Source organism: Peromyscus eremicus, chromosome 8a, assembly GCF_949786415.1.
Source record: "Peromyscus eremicus chromosome 8a, PerEre_H2_v1, whole genome shotgun sequence".
Classification (NCBI taxonomy): Eukaryota; Metazoa; Chordata; class Mammalia; order Rodentia; family Cricetidae; genus Peromyscus; species Peromyscus eremicus.
Window position 1 is genome coordinate 59,872,311 of NC_081423.1, and position 27,995 is coordinate 59,900,305.

A 27,995-nucleotide genomic window follows, 5' to 3' on the forward strand; every position below is an offset into this window, starting at 1 on the left:
TGTACTGTGGAGGTGGGCTTTGAGGTCTCACGTATGTTCAAGCCATGCCCACCGAGACAGACCACTTCCTGTTGCCTCTGCAAGATGTAGAACACTCAGCTACCTCTCCAGCACCATGTCTGCCTGCATGCCACCATGTCCAACCATGATGATAATGGACTGAACCTCTGAACTGTAAGTGAGCCACCACAATTAAATGAGTTGCCGTGGTCACGGTGTCTCTTCACAGCAATAGAAATCTTAACTAAGACAGCACAAGTACACACTTGCACTTCTGGAGACTAAACTTGGAGCCTTGTGCATGCTAATCACAAACTATTCCTTTTTGTTGGTTTTTTTTTTTTTTTTTTTTTTTTTTTTGCTCCCCTCAAGATATGGTCTCACTATGTAGCCCTGGCTAGCCTGGAATTCACTACACAGACCAGGTAGACTTCCAACTTGTGGCAACCCACCTGCCTCTGCCTTGCAGGTGCTGGGATTATAGCTACATGCCACCACACTCAGATTCCTAGCTGCGAACCAGCAAGATGGCTTAGCAGGTAAGGGCGCTGCTGCCAGGCCTGACGCTCTGAGTTCAATCCCAAGATAGAAAACTAGAACTGAATCCTGCAAATTGTCCTCTGACCTCCACACATGCACCACGACACATGTACTGTGACACACATGCACAAGCTTGTGCACACGCGCATGCACACACACACACAAATAAATGTAAGAAAAGAAAGTTTTAAAAAAGATTCCTATCTTTGTGTGTGCGTGTGTGTGCACGTGCATGTTTCCTCTACATATGTATGCAGAGGCCAGAAATGAATGTGGCTATCTTCTTCTACTGTTCTCCATCTGCTTTTTGAGACAGGCTCTCTCAATGAAGCGTGCTGTCTTGGCTAGGATAGCTGGCCAGCAAGTTCTTAGGATCATCTGTGTCCATGTCCCACAACACTGGAGGAACAGGGCATGTGCCCTCGCCTGCCTTGTATATGGGTTCTCAGGATGTGAACTCAAATCCTCTTGCTTTCATAGCAAGCGCTCTGACCAACCAGCCATCTCCCCAGGCTCCTATCACCACCACCACTACCACCACCACCTTTAGACATGGTCTCACTCTGCAGTCCTGGCTAACCTGGAACTCATTATGCAGACCAGGTTGGCCTTGAACTCACTGAGACTGGCCTGCCTCTGACTTCTGAGTGCTAGGATTTAAAGGTGTGTATCAATTTTTAAAGAGTTCTTAAATAGGCTGGAGAGATAGCTCAGCAGTTAAGAACCCTGGCTGTTCTTCCAGAGGACCTTGATTCAATTCCCAGCACCCACAGGGAAGCTCATAACTGCCTGTAACTCCAGTTCCAGAGGATCTGGCACCCTCACATACACACATACAGGCAAAATACAAATGTACATGAAATAAAAATAAGTAAGTTATTTAAAAAAGTTCTTAAATTGTAGTGGTTGATTACTTTTCTTGGTAAAAAAAATGTTTGCCTTCCAATTTTCACTTCTGTATTTTAATACCACCTAATAAATCTTTAAACATTATGTTGTTTTGCTATACTTTGATATTCTAAACACAGTTAACTATTCCTCTTCCCTGTTACCTCGACAACATAAATACTCTGCCTAACATATTACCTGTAGAATGTCTCTATGTCGTTGCAACGTATGCATCAGTGCTGCGTTCAAAGAGGGGACCCCTGCACTGTTGGTATATTCTGCCATTTTGTCATTCACCCCCGTAAGCTAGGAAGAAAAGGAGAAAGTATTTTAAAAAGCACTAAAAGCAACTCAAGTAAATTATCTGCCTACATGTCCTCTTGGCCGACAGTAAACAAGGCAAGACTCAGTCAATCAGCATTTCCCACAAATGACATGTTACAATTTGGATGGCTTCCATTAAAATTCAAGCGGTTGAAGGAGGAACACACCTTGAAGGAATGAATGGTTTCAACAAACAATATAATTCAGAACCATATCTAACAAATAGCAAACTAGCTGTTTACCCAAAAGCACTTACCCTTGCCAAAAGCTGTTCAATTTCAATTGCCATTGTCTCAAACATTCTATCTTGACTTGATCCATTTAATAGGGGTGTTGTGTCAGAACTAAAGAAAATTTAATTAAAAAAAAAGTCCATTACTTAGTGTTTTAAAACAGCCTTAAACTAATAAGGTAATTTTTCTTAAAGAGGTCAAATGAACCCCGAAACATTCCTTCTGTTTCTTTAAAGATCATGCTTTTCCGGCCAGCAAGATGACTGAGTGGATAAAGGTGTCTGCAGCCAAGCCTGAGGCCCCCAGTTCAACTCCTGGGATCCACGTGGTAGAAGGAGAGAACTGACTCCTGTAAGTTGTCCCCAGACAGTCCACATTGTAGCCCCTCTACATAAATAAGTGTAATTAAAAAAAAAAAAAAACTTAACTATGATTTCGTTTTTCTTTTTAAAAATATCCCACATGCCCTAATATACTAAACACAGTGCAAAATATAAATGAATATAAAGACATTCCGAATGCTGTGTACTATTCCCCAAATGACAGAAAATAGCTAAAGCAACTCAAACTCTGAATCTGAGAGAACAAATAATGGGAAAGAAGCCAAAAACTCCCTAAAATAGTGAAGAAAAAAATGGATTATAGATTCCATTTGGGGCCTGTGAGAAATAACCTTTAGCTTTTCTCCAAAATTAAGGTTTATGCCTTTAAATTCTCTCTTCCTCTACTGACTCTTAATAAGAAATCACACTGAGATTTAAGCGACCTGATTAGATAAGCAGTTATCAAAGAGTCAGGAGCTAGCATTCAGGCCAACAGAGCCACGATCAGCACACTTTCATACCAAGTTCCCACATTTCCATCGTAATATGCATTCACCTCATACTATTTTACAAAAACATTTTTAATGTCTTTTTATACCACAATAGCCAGTCAGAAATCTGACTTTTTACAGATGAAAGATGTTTGACAGACTCAAAGTTTAAAATCACATACCCTGAGAGTTTCATTTCTCTCTTCTGGAAAAAAACAAAAAACAAAAAACAAAAAACCCAGTACCTTTTATCAGGAACCCAAGTAGTATATATATAATCACATGAGCAGCTTCATAAAGACCAGCTATTCTTCACACAAATAAAATGGATTACACTCTCCAATCTGAGTGAAGACCTTTTCCTGCCCTTTCATAGCATTTGAATGTGGAGACTCAAAGATTAAATCATCGATTCATCGTCAAAAAGAACCTTAGCTACCACTGTTCCCCTATTTACTTTCACAACAAAACCAATCAGTGAAACAGCCAAAAAGTAGCTAATAGGAATTATTTAAAAGATTATTTATTTTACTTTATGTTTTTTTTTGTTTGTTTTTTGCCTATGTGGGTTTACATGCATCATGCATGTAGGAGCCAGAAGGAGGCATCAGATTTCCTGGACCTGGAGTTACAGGCAGTTGTGAGCATGGTCATGTAGCTGCTGAGAATCAAACCTGGGTCCTCTGCAAGAGCAGTAAGAGCTCATGGCCATCTCTCCAGCCCCAGATTCTTTGTCCTTAAAGACAGAGATTTACTTTGTATACACAGGCCAAGCTAGCCTGGAACTTGTGACCTTTCTGCTGCATTCTCTTAAGTGCTGGGATTATAGACATGTACCATGCCTGGCTTTAATAAGGATTCTTATTAGACGTTTAACTAGGTCTTAAGCTTTATTTCTTCTTCAAACATTCCCATATATATGCCTTGCAACATGACATAAAAATACCTAGTTCTTAGCCAGGCATGGTGGTACACGCCTGTAATTCCAGCACTTGGGAGGCTGAGACAAGAGGTAACAGGGTTGAGTCCAGCTTGGGCTACACAGTGATAAAAGAGCGTGGTGTGGAGATTGGGATCAGTTCTTTACTGTGTCACAGCTAAGCTAAGGTTGTGAACGTATCTCCTAGAATGTGCAACCACAAAAAAAGCTGTTTATTGCTAATATAAACTCTCCCCTACAAGGTACATTAAAAGAACAGTGGGCCAATAGAAGTCAAGGAAGGAAACTGCCTCTGTCTGCTTCATAGTTATATGCCTAGCACCTGGCAAATTCTGACAAGTTACTGTTCTTTAAATACTTGTTGAATGAATGAGTAACAGGGCATCTCTACTACTGGATATTTCATATTCATCATTCTTAGGACAGTATAGAAGTCCAGGGAAATGGTCAAAAACTCCATCTCTACAACATTAGGATTCAGTTAAATTAATTCACTTGATAGTATGTGATGATCCACAGACCTTCTGATTTTTTTTTTAACTAATTAATTAATTTACTTATTTATTGAGACAAAGTTTCTCTGTGTAGGTAGCCTTGATTGCTCTGGAACTTGCTTTGTAGACCAGGATGATTTTGAACTCACAGATTCGTTTGCCTCTGCCTCTCAAGTGCCAGAATTAAAGGCGTGCAACACCACCGCCCGGGGACCTTCTGATTTTCGACATACAGAAAAAACAAAAACAAAAACAAAAACAAAACAAGATTCCTAAAAGCTCTGGTGACTGCTAACTTTACTCATGTGACATGTGACATGCTTCCAATCTGGGCATCAAACAGAAGCCTTAGCACTTGAAGTCAGTCTTTATTTTCCAGTGCTGGGGATTACAGGCAAGGCCTCACACCCACCAGCTAAGTGCCCTGCCACAGAGCTCCAGCCTCAGCCTGTGTGCTCACAGTCTTAGGCTCTCTAGCGAAAGCAGAATCAGTCCCAGTTTGTAGCTGAACTCAGAATGTTTTCAACACATTGTTTCTTTTAAAGGGAATCCAAGCAGAGACCACAGAAAAGGCATCCTGCAATAGTATTTCCTGACAGACTTGAGTTTTAAAATTGTATACTAATTGGCAAAACCAAATGTGAGCTTTAAATCTGGTAAAAAGCTTTCTGTATAGAAAATTTACTCATTGGGAAAAAAAAAATCCTCACTCCCTCACTCTCCTTACTTAGTGAATGAAAGTGTGCAAAGCAATGCCTTGCACTGGAGTCCATGGGGCATGCTACTAACATTTTTAGGTCCCAAAGTCAACACACTGGCCTTTCTAACTTTGCAAGCCACATGTCCTTATGAAAAAGGAACAACACTTTTGTTGTAACAGTGAAAAGAGCTTTTGCTGGAATGTGTTTAATACAGTGGCTTTTAGAATGTGGGTTCTGAGGCAGGCGGTGGTGGCACACGCCTTTAATCCCAGCACTTGGGAGGCAGAGTCAGGAGGATCTCTGTGAGTTCAAGGCCAGCCTGGTCTACAGAGTGAGATTCAGGACAGATACCAAAACTACACAGAGAAACTCTGTCTCAAAAAAAAAACCAAAAAAAAAAACCAAAAAAAAAAAAAAAAAAGAATGTGGGTTCTGGAGAGAGGTGTAAGTTCAGATTCAAGCTCAGTTTTGTTGTTTTAATTATTAGCTAAAAAATATCCATCCTCCACTACTCTTTGAAAAATACAGAAATAAGAGCCGATTAACAACTGACAACTCTGCTATCAATGCTATCACCACATTAATGTGTATGTATATGATGGGCGTATACGTAAGTACAATCTGGGTGGAAATATTCACAGCAGCATTTTTACAAGGCTCTAAGAATGGAACTTGCAATACAGTGATTACTCTATGTTAGCTATTAAAATTATTAATTAGCAAAAAATTAGAAATGTCCACCCAATAGCTAAATCCTGCAGTTGTTTAATATGTGAAGCAAATGAAGACAGTAGAGTTAAATGTATCAACAACTGAACCTCAAAGATAATGTTAAATAAAAAAACCACACTGCAAAATAGCTTTTGTCAGATACTATGAACTGCCCAGGAATACTAAGATATGTAACAAAAATAGTAATATTTATATACAAATAGGAAAGACAACATGGTATGCTATTAGGGGCTTCACTGGAATCTGCAATGATTATTTTTTAAAAAGAGACAGAAGCAAAAAAGGGTTCATTATGTTATTCCTTATAACTTTCTAAGCATCTCAAACATTGCCTGATTTTTTTGTGAAACAAGTGGATAACTTAATCACAAGACTTAAAAATATGAATGAATTTTTCTTGGGTTATAATATGCTAGTTTCTCAAAAAAGAAAAATAGATCAAACATTAAAACTAGCTTCCATGATCAACTGTGAGGGTCTTGCATTAGATTCATGCTAAAAGAATAAAACACCAGAAAGTTTGTATGTTTTGCATTTAGGTTAACTCCTCAGTTCCATTCAGAAATTACAAAACAAAAATCAGCCAGGTGGTTGGGGGCACACCCCTTTAATCTCAACACTGGGGAGGCATTGGCAGGAGGATCTGTGAGTTTGAGACCAGCTTGGTCTACAGAGTGAGTTCCAGAACAGCCAGAGCTATACAGAGAAACTATCTTGAAAAAAAAAAAAAAAATCAAACAAACAAATAAATCATTGTGGGCAAATCAGACATTTCCGTGGACTGAGACTGAAACATCTCTGGATTTGCTATGGAGCCCAGATGAGTTTGCAATCATGTGGCTCCTGTCAGCCTCCACGTGTTGGGATAACAGGTTCACAGGCCTGGCATCAAAAACGTTATTGATATAAACTCATTTCTAAACACCCTCCACACATACACCACCCCCAGAAGACAGTGACAAAGAGATGAAAACATCAACAGTTCACCAGCACACCGAGTCATAGAGTTCTACGGCTCGGTTTACTTTCACAAACATCATACAGTTAAGGTACACGAGAAGCTGGCAGTACCTATACCTATCGCGGCCTCCATCTCGAGCGCTGCTGTGACTGTAACTTGTGCACAGTTTACTGAAGGAAACTAGCTTCAGGTCAAGTTCATTCTCCAGCTGTCGAGCTTGTTTCCTGAGATCTTTAAGGAAATCACAAACGCAAATCACTTTCCACCAAGAGACAGTAAAACCACAAGACAATTTTGGAGAAAGCCAACTACTGTATACTGATCTCTGACCTAGTTCCCCAGAAACGGAAGACTTCCCCAAGCAAGTAAATTAGCCATGTGTTTAACTTCAGACAGGAGCGCTAAGAGAAGCAGCGGTAGGAGACACACAACCTGTCTGTCACTCTTCTTTGAGAGACAGCTTGACAACCAATGCCCTAACATTCCTGAGATTACTTTTACAGCAATAACCCAACGTTGTAACTTGAAGGAAAACAAGAGAATATAAATCACAAAGATATGAAAATGGTTTATGACCATCACATCAATTTACCAGCTAACTTTATAAGAAGCCTGCATTCTTTTGGTCTTTTTTTTTTTTTGGTTTTTCGAGACAGGGTTTCTCCGTGTAGTTTTGGTGCCTGTCCTGGAACTCTCTCTGTAGACCAGGCTGGCCTCGAACTCACAGAGATCCACCTGCCTCTGCCTCCCGAGTGCTGGGATTAAAGGTGTGTGCCACCGCCCAGCTTGCCTGCATTCTTTTTGAAAGAAATTTCCTTTTATGTTTCAAAGCTTTGTTAGGATTTATTATACAGGTAAAATACCTTAGCAATTAAACACAAAGAAAAAGCAAGTCAACAAAAATTAAAAATGGTTTTTCAAAAACATTGGGGGAAAATAAAGGTTAAAAACAAACAATGCACTATGAACAAGGCGAAATACAAATCTAACAGGTTTATTTAAAAGCATATGTTTTAAAAGTAGAAGCAAACAGATAAAAAGGTGTAACAGCTTGGCTTCTAAAGGACTGAAAAAGAAGCCATGTATATCTATATGTCTATATCTGTATCTATCTATCTATCTATCTATCTATCTATCTATCTATCTATCTATATCTGCGTATTCTTATTCATGGTAGAGTTCGAATGAAAGGCTAAAATACAGGAAGGAATAATGTAAGAACATCTTAGGAATACGAATGCTGTGAAAGGCAAGAGGCAGAATTATATGACGGAGTAAACCTACCTAGCGACCAAATCCCACTTCCAACGTCAGCTCCGCCACCTACTGTCTTTGAGATTTACTGATGATTCAGTTCATCTAAAAACTTCAGCCTTCAACTTAAAGAATCTAGCACAAGGTATATTGCCAATAATGGCTTGCTATATTTATTACAACATAGTGTTTCATAGCCTAATGACTATCAAAGATACCAGTAGCCACTTCTTCATAACTTAAAAGTAAATTTAACTACTACAAGTATTCCCAATGGGCATTTGAAATACATATTTGAAGCTCTAGGCATGTTTCTCTAACTATAGTTTTGTCCAATTGGAAATATCAAGTAAAAAGCATTTTGAAAATATGACAGATAGAAATTTAAAATTCAGTCCTTTCTGTCAAGAGGTTGATGATAAGAATACCATACTTTCCAGGGGCTTCATCAGTCAGAAAGAGGAAATAGGTTAAAAAAAAAAAAAGGGAAAGAAGCAAACAGTTAAAAGGAAATGTGAGCCATTTCTGATCGTTGTGGCTCATCGTGGTCTAGGAATGTTTTATACGACCTCACTTGATGGGACCAGATTTTCAGGAATTAAAGTTATTTTCGGTATTCTGTCACCCCATCCTCGATGAAGTCTCAATCTTAAATTGCCAATAGGGGGTCCAGGAGGAGACATTCCACGCCAACTTTCCCCAAGGCCGGGACTGACAAGTTCCTCTCACTCTTTAGTTTTCTGACAGTGCCCGCAACTCCAAGGCTCTGACTACTCGTCTTCCGGGCTCAACCCTCGTCTCCTCGCAAGAGTTCGTCCCCAAAGCCCCGTCCGCAGAGTCTCACCACCCCTCAGGGACGTCCACCTGGAGCCCCGGGCGCCTCTTCCTCCCCTTCCCCGCTCCCTGCACTCCGCCCAACCCCTTCCCAGATCCGGCTCACTCCGCCCCAGCCTCTTTCTCAAGTTCCCAGGCCCGGGGCTCCTCTCGGACAACCTCCTCCCGCACTGTGGCCGTTCCTGAGGCCTGTCTCTTCCCTCTGCTGCCTTCCTCAAGACCCAGCCCCATTCAGTCCCCGGTGCACCTGGCAGGACCCACCCGGAGGCCTCGCCCTCACCTTCCCAGTAATTGCTGGTTCCCGCCGCCATCTTTGTTGCCCAACGTCAGTCGGGGCAGGAGAGTAGAGGCGTTGCGGGCCAGAGCGTCACCTCCACGCCTTCTTCCACCCAGAGCGCCAGGGCTGATGGGATGTGCGAGTCTCCGTAGATAGCTCCACCTGGTGGACAGTTCGCTATTTTACAGCCTGAAGTGGCACGTTAGAAAACTTCGGTTTAACTTATGATGCTGCCTGAATCTGTCTTTTTACGGCCTCCATCTTCGATTCGTTCGTCTAGGGCTTGTTCCTCTTTTTAGCAGGTGACTGAGAGGAGAGACACTCACAGTTCCCTCATGTCCCCTTAACTAGATGTTTGGGGACTTGGGGGGTGGGGTGTAGTTTAGTGTGTAAGATGCCTGCCTTAGATGTATGTAAAAGGCTCTGGGCTCGATCCCCAGCACTCCATAAACAGAACATGGGGTGGCACATGCCTTCAATCCTAGTACTCAGAAGGTGGGGATCAGAAATTTAAGGTCATCCTCGGCTACGTAGGAAGTTCGCAGCTAGGGATAAATGGAACCCTGTCTCAAGAGAAAAAAAAAATGCATCTTCAGTCAGCATTTTCCTTTCTCGAAGCTAGAGGCTCTTTGCCTCATCCCACCTCTCCATCCGTACCCATCTTCCACTCCCCAGCATGTGAGGCTTTCACTCCCTGTATTCCTTATGTCTACAGCAGAGCCTCAGTCTTCTGTCTCCTTTCTAATCAGCAAAGGTGTGCTAACTGCTTCTTTTCCTTTCCTAATATGCCCACAACCCGAAGCTCACCGATTGAGTTAGATTGGCCAGCCAGCAAGCTCCACTTCTGCTCCCCGGTGCCGGGATTAGAGACATGGGCAGCTGTGCCTGGCTTTTTATGTTTGTGCAAGGGATCTGAACTCATCCTCGTGCTTGCATGCCAGGCACTTTACTGGTTGAGTATCATATGCATTATATTAATAAATTGTTATGTGTTGTTTAAGTTTATTGAGAAGCTGGCTGTGGACATAGGGTTGCCACTCCCTGCCCCCACACATACATACACTTCATACCCAAGAACGTCTGTCTTAAAGTGTCTCATCAGATCCCCTGTCTGGGGATGGGCTGGCGGGCTGGTCCTTTGAGAAGGGAAAATTAGAACAGCAAAATGGCCCAAAGAGTAAAAATACCATGTCCATGAGAACAGAAGAGAGTAAAATGTTTGAGTCTAAACACTGTGTCCTTGATCACAGCTGGAAGGCCAATCATTCCCATTCCCCTTCCCAATATAAAGATCTGCCTGTGGTGGGGACGGCTCATTGGCAGTGTCACCTAAGAGAAGACTTTCTTCCTGGAGCCCTTTTGTGGATCAGAGGCTCCAACTGACTGTTTCTGTTCTCCAGGCTTCTGCAGTTGCTTTCTGCTGGATGACGTAAGTGTCTGATCTCATGAACTACTTCCTCCTTCCTGTTGGCTGTTTCATTCTTTTGCTTCCGCTTGCTGTATACCTAAAAAGCGCATTCATTTGAAAAGAGCATGGCTATTGCAGATCATTCTTCAGACAGAACACTGAGCCCTCTCCCCCCACGCCTCCCAGGGCTCATTTCTAAAACTCGATTCCCCATTGTTCTGGTTGGAGAATATCCATTCTTCTGTCTACGCGTTGATTGACAAACAAATGGATCCTTCCTCTGCTCCCTCCATGTGGCTGCTGAACCCATTTGGTGAGTTTATTTCAATTATTGAGTTTTTCAGATCTGAAAACTTGCACTCACATCCTCATGTTCTTTTCCTTGTGAAAACAATTTCCTGCTGAGACTTTTTTTTTTAAAGATTTATTTATTTATTAGGTATACAGCATATATGACTGCAGGCCAGAAGAGGGCACCAGATCTCATTACAGATGGTTGTGAGCCACCATGTGGTTGCTGGGAATTGAACTCAAGACCTCTGGAAGAGCAGTCAGTGCTCTTAACCTCCGAGCCATCTCTCCAGCCCCCTGCTGAGACTTTTAAACATCATTTGTTGCAAGTTTTTTTATAGCTGAGTGTGATGGTGCACAGCTTTAGTCCCAGCACTTGGGAGGCATGGGCAAGTGGATCTCTGTGAGTTTGAGGATGGCTTGGCCTACATAGTGAGTTCCAGGACAGTTAGGGCTGAGTAGAAAGAGTCTATCTCAAAGAACAAAACAAGCAAAATCAAAAAAGTTTGTTTATAAGTGCTCTCCAAATTGTTTTCATCATAGGTGTTTTTAATTCTTTGTTGGATAATTCTAACATCTAGATGTTGGAGTCCATTGGTTGTGCTTTTTCATTAGTTTAAATTTCCTGGGGTCTTGGTGTACGAGTGATATATATCTGTCTATGTATGTGTCTTGAGTATTTTAGAGTGGGGAAAAATGCATCAGTTGGTAAAGCAAGCCCAAGGACATGAGTTCAAATCCCCTAGCATCCATACACCTATGTTAAAAATAAATAAGCCAGGAATAGAAGATTGAACTTGTAACTCTAGTGTGGGTGTTGGGGGTAGAGTGGGGAGATGGCCAGATCGCAGGAGCTCATTGGCAGCCCCAACCTTGTGGAACCTGTGAAGCTCCAGGTTCAGTGGGTGACCCTGTCTCAAATATCAAGTGGAGAGTGATTGATGGAGACATCCGGCATCCATGTCAAGCCTCCACACGGAAATAAATGCGTGCATATCTGCATGCATACATGCACACACACACACACACACACACACACACACAAATGTACCTCTCACACAAAATAGAAAATTAAAGATTAAAACTGTATCGTGAATATTTTAGGTATTATAAATTTCATGGTTGGAATGTAAAATGTCCCCCCACAGAGACATGTATTTGAACATCTCCAGTGGGTGATGCTATGTAGGTTGCGGAACCTTTAGGAGGTGGAGTCTTGCTGGAGGAGGCGGAGTCTTGCTGGAGGAGGTGGAGTCTTGCTGGAGGAGGTAGAGTCTTGCTGGAGGAGGTGGAGTCTTGCTGGAGGAGGTGAAGTCTTTCCAAGTAATAACATATTAGAAAAAAATACTTTTCTCTAAATGAGCCCATGTTCCCTAGTTACTAGGCCTCTGAGTTTGGTCTCCCATGGTAGGTGGGAAGAGACCCACAGCAGCTGTGCACGAGCCTAAAGTCCAATATCACTTTGGACCTCAGCTGAAGACCAGCAAAAAACGTCCATATGCACACTAGAGATGGAGACATGAACCAGGAACTAGGGGAGATGGTTAAAGTGTTGCACAAGTGTAAGGACCTGAGTTCAGATTCCCAGCACTGGCGTAAATGCCAGGCAAGTGTGGTTGCTTGCCTGTAATCCCAGCATTAGGGAGGCAGAGGTAGGAGATCCCTGAAGCAAGCTGGCTAGCTAGGCTAGCCAATCAGTGATCTTTGCTCAAGTGAGAGAACCAGGAGAGCAGTGAGGAAGACACTTGACAGGAACCTCTAGGGTACACATGCACATACACATGTATGTATGCCTATACACATGTATATATACATGCACAGATTCCACACAAACAGGCATGCAATAAAGAAGAATGAATCAAAATCCATGGTATTTTTTGGTGAGTTAGAAGATCTGCTCCTACAGACTTAATAATCTGTAATACTTAATAATCTTAATCTGTAATTCTACAGATCTTAGTCTCATATTTACTGCTATTAGTGGGAATGCTGAACTGAAGATTTTTTGAGGTGTTCCTGAAGGGAGCCCTAGTAGACAGCTTTTCTTAACTGCTCAAAAATGTGCCATGACTTCCCAACAGAGTGTCTTCTTGGAAGAGACAACAGGGTATCGACATTGGGTTTCCTACAGTTTCTGTCTACATTGAAAGGTAGGGTTTTCAAACACAGATTGACACATAGAGACCAGGTTGTATGGACACCATGTGTGACAAGAAAGCAATGCTCAGGTCAGTCTCATTTATCTAGTAGAAGACATGGAAGCCTCTAAACCTATCCCTCCTTAGTCTATTTGAGAGTTCCTTTTCATGCTTCAGGGTGAGTATGTAAGCAGGCTTCCCATAGAGAGGTTCACAGGACCCAGTCATCTGAAAACACTTCATTAATTTGAAAATGAGAAGCAAAGAGCTATTCCCCCACCAGTACCTCCTTTATTAGACCCTCCTCCCCATTAACATGTAACATAACCATTTACACTTTTCTAACGTAGAAACACCTCCACTAAATATGTAGCATCATTATGTAGCAGTTGTTTAATACAGAACCAGTTACTCTACGGGTGTGCAAGAGATTTAGAAAAATATCTCTAATCAAAGCTCCCAGCACTAGACCATGCCAAACTCAGAATGTTTGCCCTAGAGAGCTCTTTACATGTTTCTCTGGATGCACCAAATATCCACACCAGGCAGCCCGGCAGCACAGAGGTGTGTGCCAGCCCCAACAGGAGCTTCGTTGTCAGGAAACTCACACCTCGGGGGCAAGGAGAGGAGACACTGTGACTGTGCCGTCTAGGACCCAGGAAAGGCCTTACCTAGCCTGGAGGACCTGAGAGATGAACACTGGGCAGGGGGAATGAATGGGAAATGTCTTAGGGTTTCTCTTGCTGTGAAGAGACAACCATGACCACGGCAACCTCTTATGAAACATTTAATTGGGTGGCTTACAGTTCAGAAGTTTAGTCCATTATCATCATAGTGGGACATGGTGGTGTGCAGGCAGACATGGTAATGGAGAAGGAGCTGAGAGTTCTTCATCTTAATCTGCAAGCAACAGGAAGTGAACTCTGTCACTGGGCTTAGCTTGAGCATAGGAGACCTCAAAGCCCACCTCCACAGTGGCACACTTCCTCCAACAAGGCCATATGTACTCCAACAAAGACACACCTCCTAATAGTCCCATTCCCTTTTGGGGGCCATTTTCTTTCAAACCACCAGAGGAAATGATGTGTTAAAGGTGGGAAGCTGGATTCTCTTTCAGACTAGGAGGCAGGATCTCCAGGTAGTAGCTGAGGACCAAAGGCTAGACCACATGACAAACAAGGTTAATAGTGGGGAAAATCCATTGGCAAGAGCCCATAGGAAAAGAGGGCTCTGACCCAGGGATATAGTTCTCCTATCAGAAGTGACCCTGTCCCATGCCAAGGCTAGTTTCCTAATCTATTGTGTAGGTAAGGTGTAGGAGTCAAAGGCTATACACTCATCATGTAATGGAATCTCTATCACATGAGACAAACAGCAAGGACTCTGCTCCCTGACTGATTATGGTATCCTCTAATGCCTGGCTCGGCCGGTCTTCAACACTGTAACCCATGAAAGAGTCAAGGAAACTGGCACTAGTGCTGGGTATGTTCTACGAAGCTGTCACTAAGATTGTTGGGGTCTCACCAGGGCATTGAGGTTCATGTTGGACAAACCTACAGATGCAGTATGAGTGCCAGGGGATAATCCGCAGTGTTCTATGAGTCTTTCCTGATCGAAGTTTTCAGGAACATAGGACATGATATGATAGGATAGCAAGGTACAATAGTTTGGGGTATTCCTTGGCTTGGCAGAAGAATTACATCCCTAGGAGTAACTTTTGCCTCTTCCATGATGTACTTCTGGTTTTGGAACAGGTAGCCACATGGGTTCAGATCTCAGATAGAGTGGATTTTTTTTCCTATAATGCTGGGCATTGGACCTAGGTCTTCCACATCTAGGCATGTGCTCTACCACTGAACTGTAGCTCTAGCCCTTGTGTGTGTGTGTGTGTGTGTGTGTGTGTGTGTGTGTGTGTGTGTGTGTGTAGGCCAGAGATTGAAGTCAGTGTTTTCTTCAGTTGTCTGCTTTATTTTTGGAGACAGGATCTCTCACTGAACTGATTTGGCTAGACTGGCTAGCCAGCAAACCGAAGGGATCTTCTTGTCTCTGCCCTACTGGCACTGGGAGTATATGCAGCCTCAGCCAGATTCTTATGTGCGCGCTGGGGAATCAAACCAGGTCCTCATGCTTGCACTTTACTGAATGAGCCATCCCCACTTCCCCTTCCCTCACCAGCCCTTTTTAACTTCAAATTTTGAGACAAGAGTCTCACTAAATTGCCTGGTTTGGCCTTGAACTTATTCTGTACCCTAAAAGCCTTGAACTCTTAATCCCCCAGAGTAGCTGGGGCTATAGGCCTGTAGTCTGGCTGGCCCATAGGAGTTCTCAGGGTATCTAGATGCCCCTGTTCTTTGTTTACTGATTGGGTACCACAGCTTGGCTATTCATCCTGCTCACATCCCATGACACTTAGGTTTCCCTGGCTTCAGACATTCAGGTAAGCAAAGTAGCTCTCTCCCCTGGTCCCCAGCACTCCTTACCCCCATCCTCCCCCAACCCCTTTTGAGATGGATGGTTTCAGTTTGCAATTTAGGGGAGGATATTGGCACACAGGCAGACATGGTGCTAAAGAGGAGCTGAGAGTTCTACATCTTGATTCCCAGGCAGAAAGAGAAGACTGTGTGCCACACTAGGTGTAGCTTGAGCATATATGAGACCTCGAAGCCTGTCCCCACAGTGACACACTTCCTCCAACAAGGCCACACCTCCTAATAGTTCCACTCCCTATGGACCAAGCATTCCAACACATGAGTCTATGAGGACCATTCCAATTCAAATCACCACACCCACTGAGCCATTTCTCTGACCCAGAATTTACCACTGTCTCTTGCAGGCAGTTGGAGTAGGGACAGATCAGCTCAATTCACTGTGGGTTAAACTAGTCCCAGGTGTGGTTCTCTGTGGAAGTTGATTGATTTAGGTTAGCACTTACTTTTACTGTGAAGCTCTTCCTTTTCTAACAGAAAGCAGGTTTACCTGTGTCCACTGTGTGACATGCTGGACTATTGTCTGTAGCATGAATTCTAATTGGTCTTAATAATAAAAACCCAGAGTCAGATATTGGAGTAAATGTTGAATGATCAGAAAAGCAATGATTACATTAACAATGTCTAGTCCATTAGCATTTGACAAATTCAGAGAAAATACTCCATTATCTATCATATCTTGGTGAGTCCAAAGTGTTGTACCTAATTTACTTTCAATCCTAACTTGCATTACCAACCCCAAACTGACTTTTTATGTTTCTCAACCTTACACACTTTACATTTCTTTAGTGAATTTCTTTTCTGGATATGTTCACAAGGAAAACTGTAACTATAAAGTCTTCAACTCTATCAGAGACCCAAGAAAGAAATAATACCTAAGTAAGCAGGAAATGCAAGCAAGTGACTTCTAAAAACTGTGAGAAATGAAAGAAGCAGCTGGCTGCCCGGAGTCATCCAAGATTCCTCTGTAACACTAGGGTATCCATCTTCGGCCTACAGGTCTAGCATATCTGACAGACTTTCCTGTGAAGCAGGATATTCTGAAGGGCTGTCCCACCTTGCCTTGGCAAAGTTTGGCAGCCACTTTCTTTGTGTTCTGCTTGTCCAATTTGGAAAGCATATTGTTAGCAGTTGAGGCAAGAGCACTTTATTGCCCAGTGGCTAACTTTTGCCACAAAGAAAGTAAAGTCCACGTGGAGTTTCTTTGATGCCCATCATCTTCTCTGAAGTAGATTGGTGTTTTCATGTCTCATTGTCATAAAAAAAACCCTGTTATTAAATGATATTAAATGCCATATTCTGTAGATCTCTGAAGTGTTTGAAGACCAGTTGCCTATCTAAAAATATATCTCTGTTTGACCTTGAAAACATGCCTAACATGATTTTAATAGGTGGCTAACTACTAACCTGAATTTCTTTATTACCTTAAATAGTTTGTAATAATAACTTTCAAGATTAGAAATTTACATTACATTGTTAAATGAGCTGTATAGGTACAACACCTTGAACAAGAATAGAAACGTATGTATAATATGTTCTAACAAAAATAACCTTAAATTTGTATCAATATACAAAAATCTATATCAATGTAAAATATTTAAGACTATTAGTTGCTTTTTTGTTTAAAAGTAGATTTAATAATCTACCCTTATCCTATCATATCTATATCCCCCATTTTTCTTTTTAAAACAAGAACTTTGAATCTAATCTCCTTTGTTCAACTTTTTTCCTGACCATTACCAATAACAACTTGTAACAAACCACCCTAAACGATGACAGATATCCATAACCCAATGAAAGACCAAAAACCAACCACTCTACCTCTTGGGAATGTGGGTGTCATGGTTTTTGTTTGTTTGTTTGTTTGTTTTTTTCTTTTTTCTTTTTTTTTCCAAGACAGAGTTTCTCTGTGTAGCTTTGCGCCTTTCCTGGATCTCGCTCTGTAGACCAGGCTGGCCTCAAACTCACAAAGATCTGCCTCCCTCTGCCTCCCAAGTGCTGGGATTAAAGTGTGCGCCACCACTGCCAGGCGGGTATCATGTTCTTAAATTTACTTCCTGCTGTCTAGGGGCAACAGCATCTTTAGGGGATCCTGAAAAGAAAAAATTGGGTTAATTATCAAATCCTGGGAGAGGTAGCTATACCATTTTTTTTTATCCATTTTCTGCATATTGGGAAAATGCAAGGCTTGTCTCAAGTCCTGGCTAGAGTAGTCTGTGAGGCTGGATCATCACAGCTAGCCACGTCAAAATGTTCTTGAGCAGTTTGTAGTCCAAAGCTGATCTTGAGGTGGTATTTTTCAACTTAGTGGTGCTATTGTATTCCTGGTGGAATCATCATTGTGGGGCCCCATCATCCTTTTGGAGACTTCAAAGGTCACTGTTAGGCATGGTCGGGGTTCACTGCAGAAAATATAAACATTTTAAAAGTCATATGCATCAGATCTCAAAGAGGTCAATATTTGCAAACCTGAAATCATGTACAGGAAGCTAGATGAAGCCTTTTTCTAAAATTAGTTAGTACTCTATATGACCATTAATATCATGACAAAAAGTTTAAAACATATACATATTAATCTTATAAATATAAATCTTATAAATCTTGATATAATATTTATACTTTAAGATAAGTTTTAAAGAGTCAAAATAAAAACAAAGGATATTGAGATTAGTAGCAATAGAATAGTCCCTTAATTTTGGTTCTTCTGTCCCATATCAGGTGGCTCTTCTTACATGAGACAGAGATTTTGGATTTTCCTTTAACAAGCATGCTTGGGTTTAGAGAAGGAGAGAGCTACACTCCCACTCCAAAGCCAGCTTTAATTTCCAATTGGACTGAGATTACAAAAAGACTTTTTTGCATTATATGTCTGTAGAGAACAGCAGAAACAAACATTTAGGAAGATTTATGGAATTTTATCCTGTTGGAGATGTGATATACCAATAGGCCAATATACTCTTTTTCTTGGGACATTTTTTTCTGGATGATTTGTCCGTTTTCTTCACATGTCTCATTTGTCCAGTGGTCTTCACATTCCTTAGCTGGATGCCTTCATTCTCCTGAAAAGACAAAAACAAAACCCTTCCCCAATTCTAATTTTGAGGAGGTTCCCTTTTGGCAAGTTATATCTGATCAAATGAAAAGTGTTTGTTAGTCGTAAAGTTAGTCTAGATTGAATGGCCACATTGTTTGATGAACTATCATCTCTTCTAATTAAGAGGTCTCTCTTGTTCATATTGAACCTTTATCAATTTTGATGGCATCCATAGCTTTTTTTCTCCTGTGGAAACAAAAGCAAAACCTCATCTTCAACGTAACACATATCCTGGTTTCCATTCTGAGGTCAACACATTTTTAAAGTATACAGCCTGACTTAATTCTGTGTTTTTTTTTCTGTTATCCAGTGGAAAATTCAAAGTTATTAAAGCATTATCTAATCTATTTCTGGGGGTCTTTATTACCCCTTTCTGTTTATTTAGCATATCCTTTAGAGTTCGATTTGATCTTTCTATAACTGCTTGCCCTGTAGGATTGTGTGGTATACCTGTAAATATGCTTTATATTGTAATAAGAAAAATATTTTTTATTTTATTAGTGACATATGTTGGAGCATTGTCAGTCTTAATTTGTACAGGTATTCCCATGATGGCCAAAGGTTCTAGCAAATGCATGATTACAGAATCGGCCTTTTCAGAACTCAAAACAGTTGCCCATTGAAATCCTGAATAGGTATCAATGGTGTGATGTACATATTTTAATTTTCCAAATTCTACAAAACGAAACACATCCATCTGCCATATTTCATTCCTTTGAGTACCCTTTGGGTTATTTCTTGCAGGTAGTGGAGTTTGGTTGTATAAAGAACAAGTAGGACATTTCCTTATTTCCTTGGCTTCTTGCCAAGTAATGAAAAAATCTTTTTCCAAACCTTTGCTAGTGACATGGTGTTTTTATGAAATTCTGAGGCCTCTAGCACATTTCCTATCAATAGTTGATCAATTTCTTCATTACTTTGTGCTAGAGGGCCTGGCAGACCCATATGGGATCAGATATGTGTTGTATATATGGGATGATTCTTATTCCTGATTATTTCTTGTAACTGAATAAATAATGAAGTTAATTCTGACTCATCAGGAATAAATTCAGCAGTTTCAATGTGTAAAACAACTCTTTCTGTACACTGAGAGTCAGTAACTATGTTAAGAGGTTCTGTAAAATCCATTAATACCATCAGAATAGCATATAATTCTGACTTTTGGACAGAAACATAAGGGCTTTGAGCCACTTTACTTAAATTTCCTGATTTATAACCTTCCTTTCCTGACTTGTTTGCATCAATATAAAATGTAGGGGCTCCAGAAATTGGAGTTCCCCATACAATATGAGGAAGAATCCAGTCCGTTCTTTTATAAATTTAATTCTTTTGCTTTTGGGGTATTTGTTGTTAATATCTCCCAAAAAAATTTACTGCAAGCTCTTTGCCAGTGTTCATCTTCTGCCCATAATGAGTCAGTTTTATCATTAGTAAAAGTTACTGCAATTTCTGCTGGGTGTATTCCTGCTAATTGACAAAGTCTCAATTTTTCTTTTAGAATCAACTCAGAGACCTTTCCACATAGGTTTTTAATTTTTTTTTTACTCTGTTTATGTGGTAAAAAGATCCATTCCAAGATAATATCTTTCTTCTGCATTAATATTCCTGTAGGAGAATGTATAAAGGGTAAAATAACTAGAATGCGTTCAAGCTCTGAATCTAAACAATCCACATGTACATCTTGTATTTTCTTTTCCACCAAAGCCACTTCTCTTCCAGCTTCAGCTGATAATTCTCTTGGACTATGTAAGTCCTTGTCACCATTTAAGGTTTTGAACAAATTACTCAGTTCATCATTTTTACCACAGTAGTGGGCTGTAGATTAGAAATGTCTCCTGGCAATCTTTGAAAGTCATTAAGAGTCCACAATCATCTCTCCTAATTTTCACCTATGGAGTCTAATTTTTTGTAGACATATTTTATATCCTAAATAATCAATAGAATCTCCTTTTTGTATTTTTTCAGGAGCAATTTGTAATCCCCAACAAGGCAAAATTTTCTTTACTTCTCCAAACATTCTTTCTAAATTATCTTTCTAAATTATCTACATTTGAATCATCTAGTAAGATGTCATCCATGTAATGGTAACTATAGATTGAGGAAATTGCTTACATATCATTTCCAATGTCTGATGTACAAAATATTGGCACAGGGTGGGGCTATTTAACAGTCCCTGTGGGAGAATCTTCCATTGATATCTCTTAACAGGCTGAGAATTATTGTAAGTAGGCACTGTGAAGGCAAAGTTTTCTCTGTCTTTTTCTTGTAAGGATATTGAGATGAAACAGTGTTTTAAATCAATAACTAAAAGGCCATCCTTTAGGTGACAGAGAAGGCAAAGGAACTCCAGAGTGTAGAAAGCTCATTGGCTAAATCACCTTATGAACAGCTCTTATATCTATTACCATTCTCCATTTCCCATATTTCTTTTTAATAACAAATACAGGAGAATTCTTGAATATGCTGAGCATTTAGCTGCTTCTGTACCAGCTGTTCTAAAGCCTGTAATTTCTCTGATGTTAAAGGCCATTGCTCAACCCATACAGGTTTATCCATTAACCATTTTAAAGGTAGGACTGTTGGTGCCTTTGAAAGATTAGCAGCTGTGTGTCTTGTTCTTGTACAACCTGAGTGATCAGTGACTATTCTTGATAATACCTTCTAATATTTTCCCCAGACACATACACTAATTTATGGTTTATTTCTGAGATTGGAGGAATGTTAATCTGAGTATTCCATTGCTGTAACAAATCATGTCCCCATAAATTCATTGCTATGTTAGCCACATATGACTTTAATTTTCCTCTCTGTCCTTCTAGCCCTATGCATTCAACCCATCTAATGCTCTGTTTTACCTGAGATAACATTCCAATTCCTAAAAGCTGAACATTTACCTCCTGAGGAGGCCAATTTGGATGCCAAGATTCTGGTGCAATTATTGTTACATCTGCATCTGTGTCTATAAGACCTTCAATGACAATGTCATTTATTTGTATTTTAATTTTGGTCTTTGTTCATTTATAGAAGTTTGCCAAAATGTTCACTTTACAGTTTCTCTTGACATTTTTGTTCTCTCTTCTATAGCTGTTCTATCATCCAGAGCTGTATGGTTTTTTACAATAGGCATTAGGTTCTTTAATTGCTTTGGGATGGAGTTTCCTCCATGATGACAGGAAATGACTGAACTGAATTTGACATGGAGGCCTGCGAGAGGCCCCTCAAGGTGTTTCCCAATGGCAAAGGATTAATTTGATTGTCCCTTGTTAATCTATATTCATTAGTCCAGCGTCTGCCTCTGCCACACCTTCTGCATACTCCAGAAGGGAGGGATATTCTTTTGGGATTATTATTAGAAAAAACTTTGGTTTTAGGAATGCCCTGTTTAGAATCCCTTTGTAGGTGACCTTGTTTACTGCAATTGAAACATTTAACATTACTACTTTTGTTCAAACCTATGGAAATCACCTCTCCTACCCAAGCATCATTGTGGTTATGAGATTCAATATTGACTGTATCTTGGATCCATTTCTCTAAGGTGCCAATCTTGCATTTAGTGGCCCAATTAACCTTTTGCATCATGCATTAGCAATTTCAAAAGCCAGAGATTCAATTATTATTTGTCTAGCTTCTGAATTTGGTATCATTCTATTTATTGCTGAAGTCAATCTTTGTAAGACATCAGTAAAAAATCAAATCTTTTGGGCCCTGTATAACTTTAGTAAATGACTCAGTTTTCTTTATACTTCTTCAATTCTGTCCCAGGCATTCAAGGCTGCTATGTGGCATAAAGACAGGGTGTGGTCATCATATAGAGATTGTCTGTGTACATTAGCATAATCTCCCTCTTCAAGAAGTTGGTCTTGGGAGATTTCCATGCCTCTAGCCCTACTTCATTGTTCAATGATATTAGCCTCATTGTTCTACCAGGTCCTCCATTGAAATTGAGGACTAGGCTCCAAGACTGCTGTAACCAAGTCTCTCCTGTCTTGAGGTATAATTCTATTACAAGTTGTCCACGAGTTTAACATCTGCTTCACAAAAGGCAAATGCATGCTATATGAGACTATCACTTCCTCGAATCTCCTAAAATCTAACATTTGCACAAGAGTCCATTCAGCTCTTACACAACCTTGGGAATATCTATCATTTGGCAATTCCTGTTACTGGATAAATTAAGGTTGTTTGTTTGAAAACCTTAGGCTGTTCCTCTCTAACCTTATAATGCTGAGATTGGTTCTCCTTTAAATTTCTCTGTCTGAGTCTGAATATCTCTATGATCTGTTTTAATAAGTTTCCCTAAAACTTTTATCTTGGCACTCATATTAACCAACTTTAATGATAAAACAAAAATGATCAAACAGATAACATTTATAATTGACATCATGTAAATCCCATCTAAATTAATTATCCTCTCATTTAATTGCTCCATTTTCTATCTGTCCAGAGTATTATCATATAGAGACCTAACTCCCTCCATTGTAATAGTGTTTCCCATTTTTTAATGTGGGAAAAGATTCCCTCTTTTAACTAATTCCCCACTTTAAGAATTCCCAGTTGTCCCACCAGATCTGCCAACATGACGATTCAGATGACAGTGAAGTGTGGGACTGACTGCTCTGCATAGAATAGAACCCTGAGCAGTTTTCAAGGCAGCTACCTAGTGTGGCAGTAGCCTGAGGAGGGGGTCCAGGGAAAGCACACAACCCACTGGGAGAGAAGCCAAAGAGCCTGCCATCTGCAAAAGGGAACATGTGAAAGCAGCTAATTCCTGTGGTTTTTGGAGTCCAAAAGCTTATGGTGTTTGCTGCAGAGAGGCCGCAACTGAAAAATTCCAACTCACTCAGAGGTTTGAGGAAAACCTTAGCTGGCAAGGTAGTGACTCTGGCCTTGTGCAGCTCTAGCCTGTCCTGGTGGCTGCAAAGCTACAGGCAAGAGGCTTTTTTGTGAATTCATGCCCAAAAAGTTGGATGCCAGATGTAGCACTAATTGGTCTTAATAATAAAAACCCAGAGTCAAATATCGGGGTAAATGCTGAAAGATCAGAGAAGTAAAGGAGCTAGCCACTAGAGAGCCTCTACCAAATCCTCTGACCGAAAAGGGTGAGCTCCTGCCTCCTCCCACCTTATATTCCTCTCTCTGCCCAGCCATATCACTTCCTGTCTCCAACTCCCTAGTGCTGGGATTAAACACATGTACCTCTAAAGTACTGGGATCAAAGGCATGAGATCCCAAGTGCTGGGATCAAAGGCATGGGGTCCCAAGTGCTGGGATCAAAGGCATGGGATCCCAAGTGCTGGGATCAAAGGTGTGTGTCACCACTGCCTGGCCTATAGATTAACTAGTGGCTAGCTCTTCATTCTGATCTCCAGGCAAGCTTTATTTGTTAGAGCACAAACAAAACTTCACACAACAATTGTCAATCAGTGACAAGGCCCAACCTATCGGGTGCTCTGCTCTTGCTTGGCTTCTCTGCTGTTAGATAGCACTTTTTTTTTGGGGGGGGGGGTTTCGAGACAGGGTTTCTCTGTGTAGCTTTGCGCCTTTCCTGGAACTCACTTGGTAGTCCAGGCTGGCCTTGAACTCACAGAGATCCACCTGGCTCTGCCTCCCGAGTGCTGGGATTAAAGGTAGATAGCACTCTTTCTCCTAACTCCATGTAGGAAACAGCAAATGCCTGTGGCAAACATTTTATTATCCTGTTCACAACTCACTTTGCTTTAGGCTACTAAGCTCTTAGTAGTTCACCAATCCTTTAGTGTGTATTTATTTTTCCTATCCCAACTTTGTTTTTATTTTGACTCAGTGAGTCTCACTAAGTAGCCCTGGCTGTCCTGAAAATCTGTACATAGGTCAAGCTGGCCTGGAACTCACAGAGGTATACCTGCCTGTTTCCCAACTACTAGGATGAAGTGTGTGTGATCATATCCAGCCCAATTTTTGTAATTGCTCTTAATAAAATCTGTTTCAACTCAATCTACCCAGAGTTACAAGTAGAACTAAATTATATATTTATAATTTATAAATTATTTTGTATTTTCATATATAATCATATTATCTGCAATTAAAAGATCTGTATCCATTTTTTTCAAAAAAAGTTATTTTATATTTAAGAGTATTTTGCCTGCATGTATGTGCACTATGTGCATACTTGGTGTCCAAAGATAGGAGGGGGGTGTCAGATCCCCAGGAACTGGAGTTAGGGATGGTCAACCATCATGTGGGTACTACATACTGAACCTGGGTCCTCTCCAGTAACAACAAGTGCTTTTAACCACTGAGCCAACCAATTCCCAGCCCCTGGTATCCATATCTTACTTTCATGCAGAGATTTCTTGTCACAGAGAAAGGTTCAGATACTTCAGTAGTGGTTTGGTTTCGGTGACAGGGCAGAAAGTGCTCCAACTCTGCAGTTTTCATCTGACAGGATTCTAAGGCATGCCTTTTGCTTTTCTTTCATCCCCAATTGTCAAAAGGGTGCTTCTCCTTTTGTGTTCTATGCTTCATTAGAAGCTACATCTTAAAGATGCCCTCAAGTCACACCTAGCCAATTCAGATCAGGCTTACTTTGAAGCCCCGACTCTCCAGTTTGTGGTCTGCTCCACTTTGACGTGTTTTAGACCATATGGTGATTCTACATGGGCCCAGCAACCCAACATATGCTTTATAGAGTTGGCAGTGGTAAGAGGTTTCTGAACATGCCATTACTAAGAATTGATTCAAGGCCTGGAAAGATGGCTCAGTGATTAAGAGCACTGGCTGTTCTTACAGAGTACCTGGGTTCAATTCCCAGCACCCACATGGCAGCTCACAACTGTCTGTAACTCCAGTTCCAGAGAATCTGACACACTCACACAGACATACGTGTAGGCAAAACACAAATGCAAACAATATAAAAATCAATAAAATGATGTGGAATAATCATATAAAAAAAGAAATAATTCAAAATCAAATATATGCCGGGTGGTGGTGGCACATGCCTGTAATCCCAGTACTTGGGAGGCAGAGGCAGGCAGATCTCTGAGTCTGAGGCTAGCCTGGGCTACAGAGTGAGTTCCAGGACAGCAAAGGCTACACAGAAAAAAACTGTCTCAAAACGCACTCCACTAAGAAGTGCAGTGATTCCAAGGTGTCTGGAGCTGTGCTTGCCTTTGTCTTCTCACAGTACTTCATGAGTTTTGGTTCGAGCACACGGCCCAGACTTTGCACCTTGCATGACATCACACCACACAAAGGCAATGAAAGCTGCCTGAAACACCCAGCTCAGATTCGAGACTATGTTATGAAGTTCAGTGATAGCGCACGCCTTGAATCCCAGCATTTGGGAGGCAGAGGCAGGTGGATCTCTGTGAGTTCGAGGCCAGCCTGGGCTACAGAGTGAGTTCCAGGACAGGCTCCAAATCTACAGAGAAACCCCATCTAGAAAAGAAAAAAAAATTGACGATGCTGTGTCAGTATCACAGATTTAGGTAAAAATAGACAAGTGTATTTATCTCATTAGCATGTAAGTGTTTTCATCTTTAATGGTGAAGTTATGTGTACCAAAGAATTAAAATAAATTCTTTATGATTGACTATCACTGGATGCTTGCTTTGTATATCTACTCTTTATTCTTATATGCCAGGATTGTATGACAATTCCTTGGGCTGCAAGTGGACACTGTCAACAGCTCTAGCAGACCCTTCAGACGGCACAGCCTTGGCTGTCTGGCAGTAATTCTAGATCAACACTGGAGTGGCACATCCATTTGCTGGCATTCCTGTCTTCCTCGCAGTTCACTTCCCAGCCTGGTGGCGCCACTGAGGGGGGAAGGGTAGAGGGGTATTAGCAAGGACATGCTGTGATGTTTACTTTTCTCATCTTGTTCAATTTTGATTCTGACATTCTCTACTTTCCTATTATATCAAACGTATGATTTCTATATACATTTTATTTTTCTTGGAGACAGGTTCTTGCTATGAGACAGGCTGGCCTCAAATTAGTGGTCTTCCTGCTTTCTTGTCTCAGATTACTGAGATTTCAGGTGTGTGCCCTCACGCCTGCCCCTTTTCTGTTTTGCATTATTCTGAAATGAAATACTGGGAGACAGCCAGGCTGCTGACAGCATTTCCAGCTATCTGCAAGTTCATCTTCACCCCTGAAGAATGTATTATATATTCTATGTTGGAATCACTAAGGCATCAGCCAGTACTTTGAAAGTAGACTTTCAGTCTATGTTAGTTTGTTATTGGGAATGAGTTTTTCTTCCTTCCTTCCTTCCTTCCTTCCTTCCTTCCTTCCTTCCTTTCCTTCCTTCTTTCCTTTCCTTCCTTTCCTTCTTTCCTTTCTTTCCTTCCTTCCTTTTCTTCTTCTTTATTTTTCTTCCTTCCTTTTTCTCTTTCCTTCTTTTTCTTCTCTCTCTCTCCTCTCTCTCTCTCTCTCTCTCTCTCCCTCTGAGACAGGGTTTCTCTGTGTAGCCCTGACTGTCCTGGAACTCACTCATAGACTACACTGGCCTCGAACTCAAGAGATTTGCCTGTCTCTGCCTCCAGAGTGCTGGGATTCAAGGCATACACCACCACCACCTAGTTCAAATTTCTTAAGACTCCTAAGAATGTCCACAAGTCTATCTTCTGGCCAAAACAACTCTCTAAATTTATTTTTCATATATTTTGTTTCCAGAAGTCTCTTATTTTATAGTTTCTTGTGATAGTCCTTGTTGACTGTCTTTTGTTTCTTGATTTACAGCATTTGATAATGCCAACACCCGAAACAAAGAGAAGCTTTTTTATTTGTTCCTATGGTGGTGAAAAAGTTGTGAGGTCCCCTCTGCCTCTATGATGGAGACACCTTCCACAGAAACTGAGTTCTGTGTAGCTGGCCAGGCTCTAGGCATCCTCCTTCCTATGCCCGGCTCCTCCTCAAATGTACCACCATTCAAGTCCTGTTAAAGAGAAAACAGTACAGAGTCCTTCCCTGTATCCCCCTAACACCCACATCCTCCACATTAAAACTCAGCAGCCAATTCTGCATTCTCTTTGCAACTTCATGTATACGAAACTCTCCTGAAGTTATTTTCCCAAAATCCAGCAATCCTCTAATCCTGTCATTACCATAACCTGCCCACACCTCACTCATTCCATACTGTCTTTAGGATTAATTCTAGGTTCCTTATGTCTTTTCAGATCCTAACCCAAAAGCCTGTTTGACGCTGGGCTCTTCCAGAAACAATATGATCATCACAAGTGACAGTGTGTACAGATGCTGGAGTCATGGGAAATACTTGGAATTCTAACAGGTGGTGATGCTCAGGCTGAACCATGAACCCTGGGCCTTCTACATGGTAGGCCACTGCTTTACCACTGAGCTACACCCCCAGCTCTAGCTCTAGCAGCCTAAACTTCCCTTACACCTCCTTCACTTTGGCTCAACCTCAATAACAATCCTAGAATATGAACAATGTTATCAACAGTGTGTTTATTCGCTTTTGTTTCTAAATGTTCCACCTTAAATTTATACAACTATCAGGGTTTTTTTCCACTACAACTCTGACTTTATCGTGGTCTCTTCATACTCTTCTACTTGAATACATTATTTGTACTAAAATTGA

The 27,995-nt window shown here is 41.0% G+C and overlaps 1 protein-coding gene and 1 long non-coding RNA gene across 5 annotated transcripts in view; one reads left to right on the forward strand and one right to left on the reverse strand.

Annotated features, from left to right (window-relative positions):
- Gosr1 (golgi SNAP receptor complex member 1) overlaps positions 1–10,560 on the reverse strand; it is a 34,518-nt gene extending 23,958 nt beyond the window's left edge. Inside the window, exons 1-5 of one of the 4 annotated variants that reach the window (XM_059271241.1) lie at positions 10,322–10,560; positions 8,996–9,154; positions 6,738–6,858; positions 2,009–2,096; positions 1,627–1,734 (exon numbers count right to left, since the gene is read on the reverse strand). In XM_059271241.1, the coding sequence (XP_059127224.1) occupies positions 1,627–1,734; positions 2,009–2,096; positions 6,738–6,858; positions 8,996–9,026 (348 nt within the window). In that variant the 5' untranslated portion in view covers positions 9,027–9,154; positions 10,322–10,560. Of the gene's footprint in view, positions 1–1,626; positions 1,735–2,008; positions 2,097–6,737; positions 6,859–8,995; positions 9,412–10,321 lie in introns of those variants that run through there. The other 3 variants (XM_059271243.1, XM_059271242.1, XM_059271240.1) reach the window with 3 other exon arrangements.
- LOC131917432 (uncharacterized) lies at positions 8,639–27,845 on the forward strand. The gene is made up of 3 exons (XR_009380673.1): positions 8,639–9,294; positions 10,243–10,421; positions 27,571–27,845. It is a non-coding gene; the product is annotated as an uncharacterized LOC131917432 (long non-coding RNA).
- Positions 27,846–27,995: the final 150 nt, after the last annotated feature.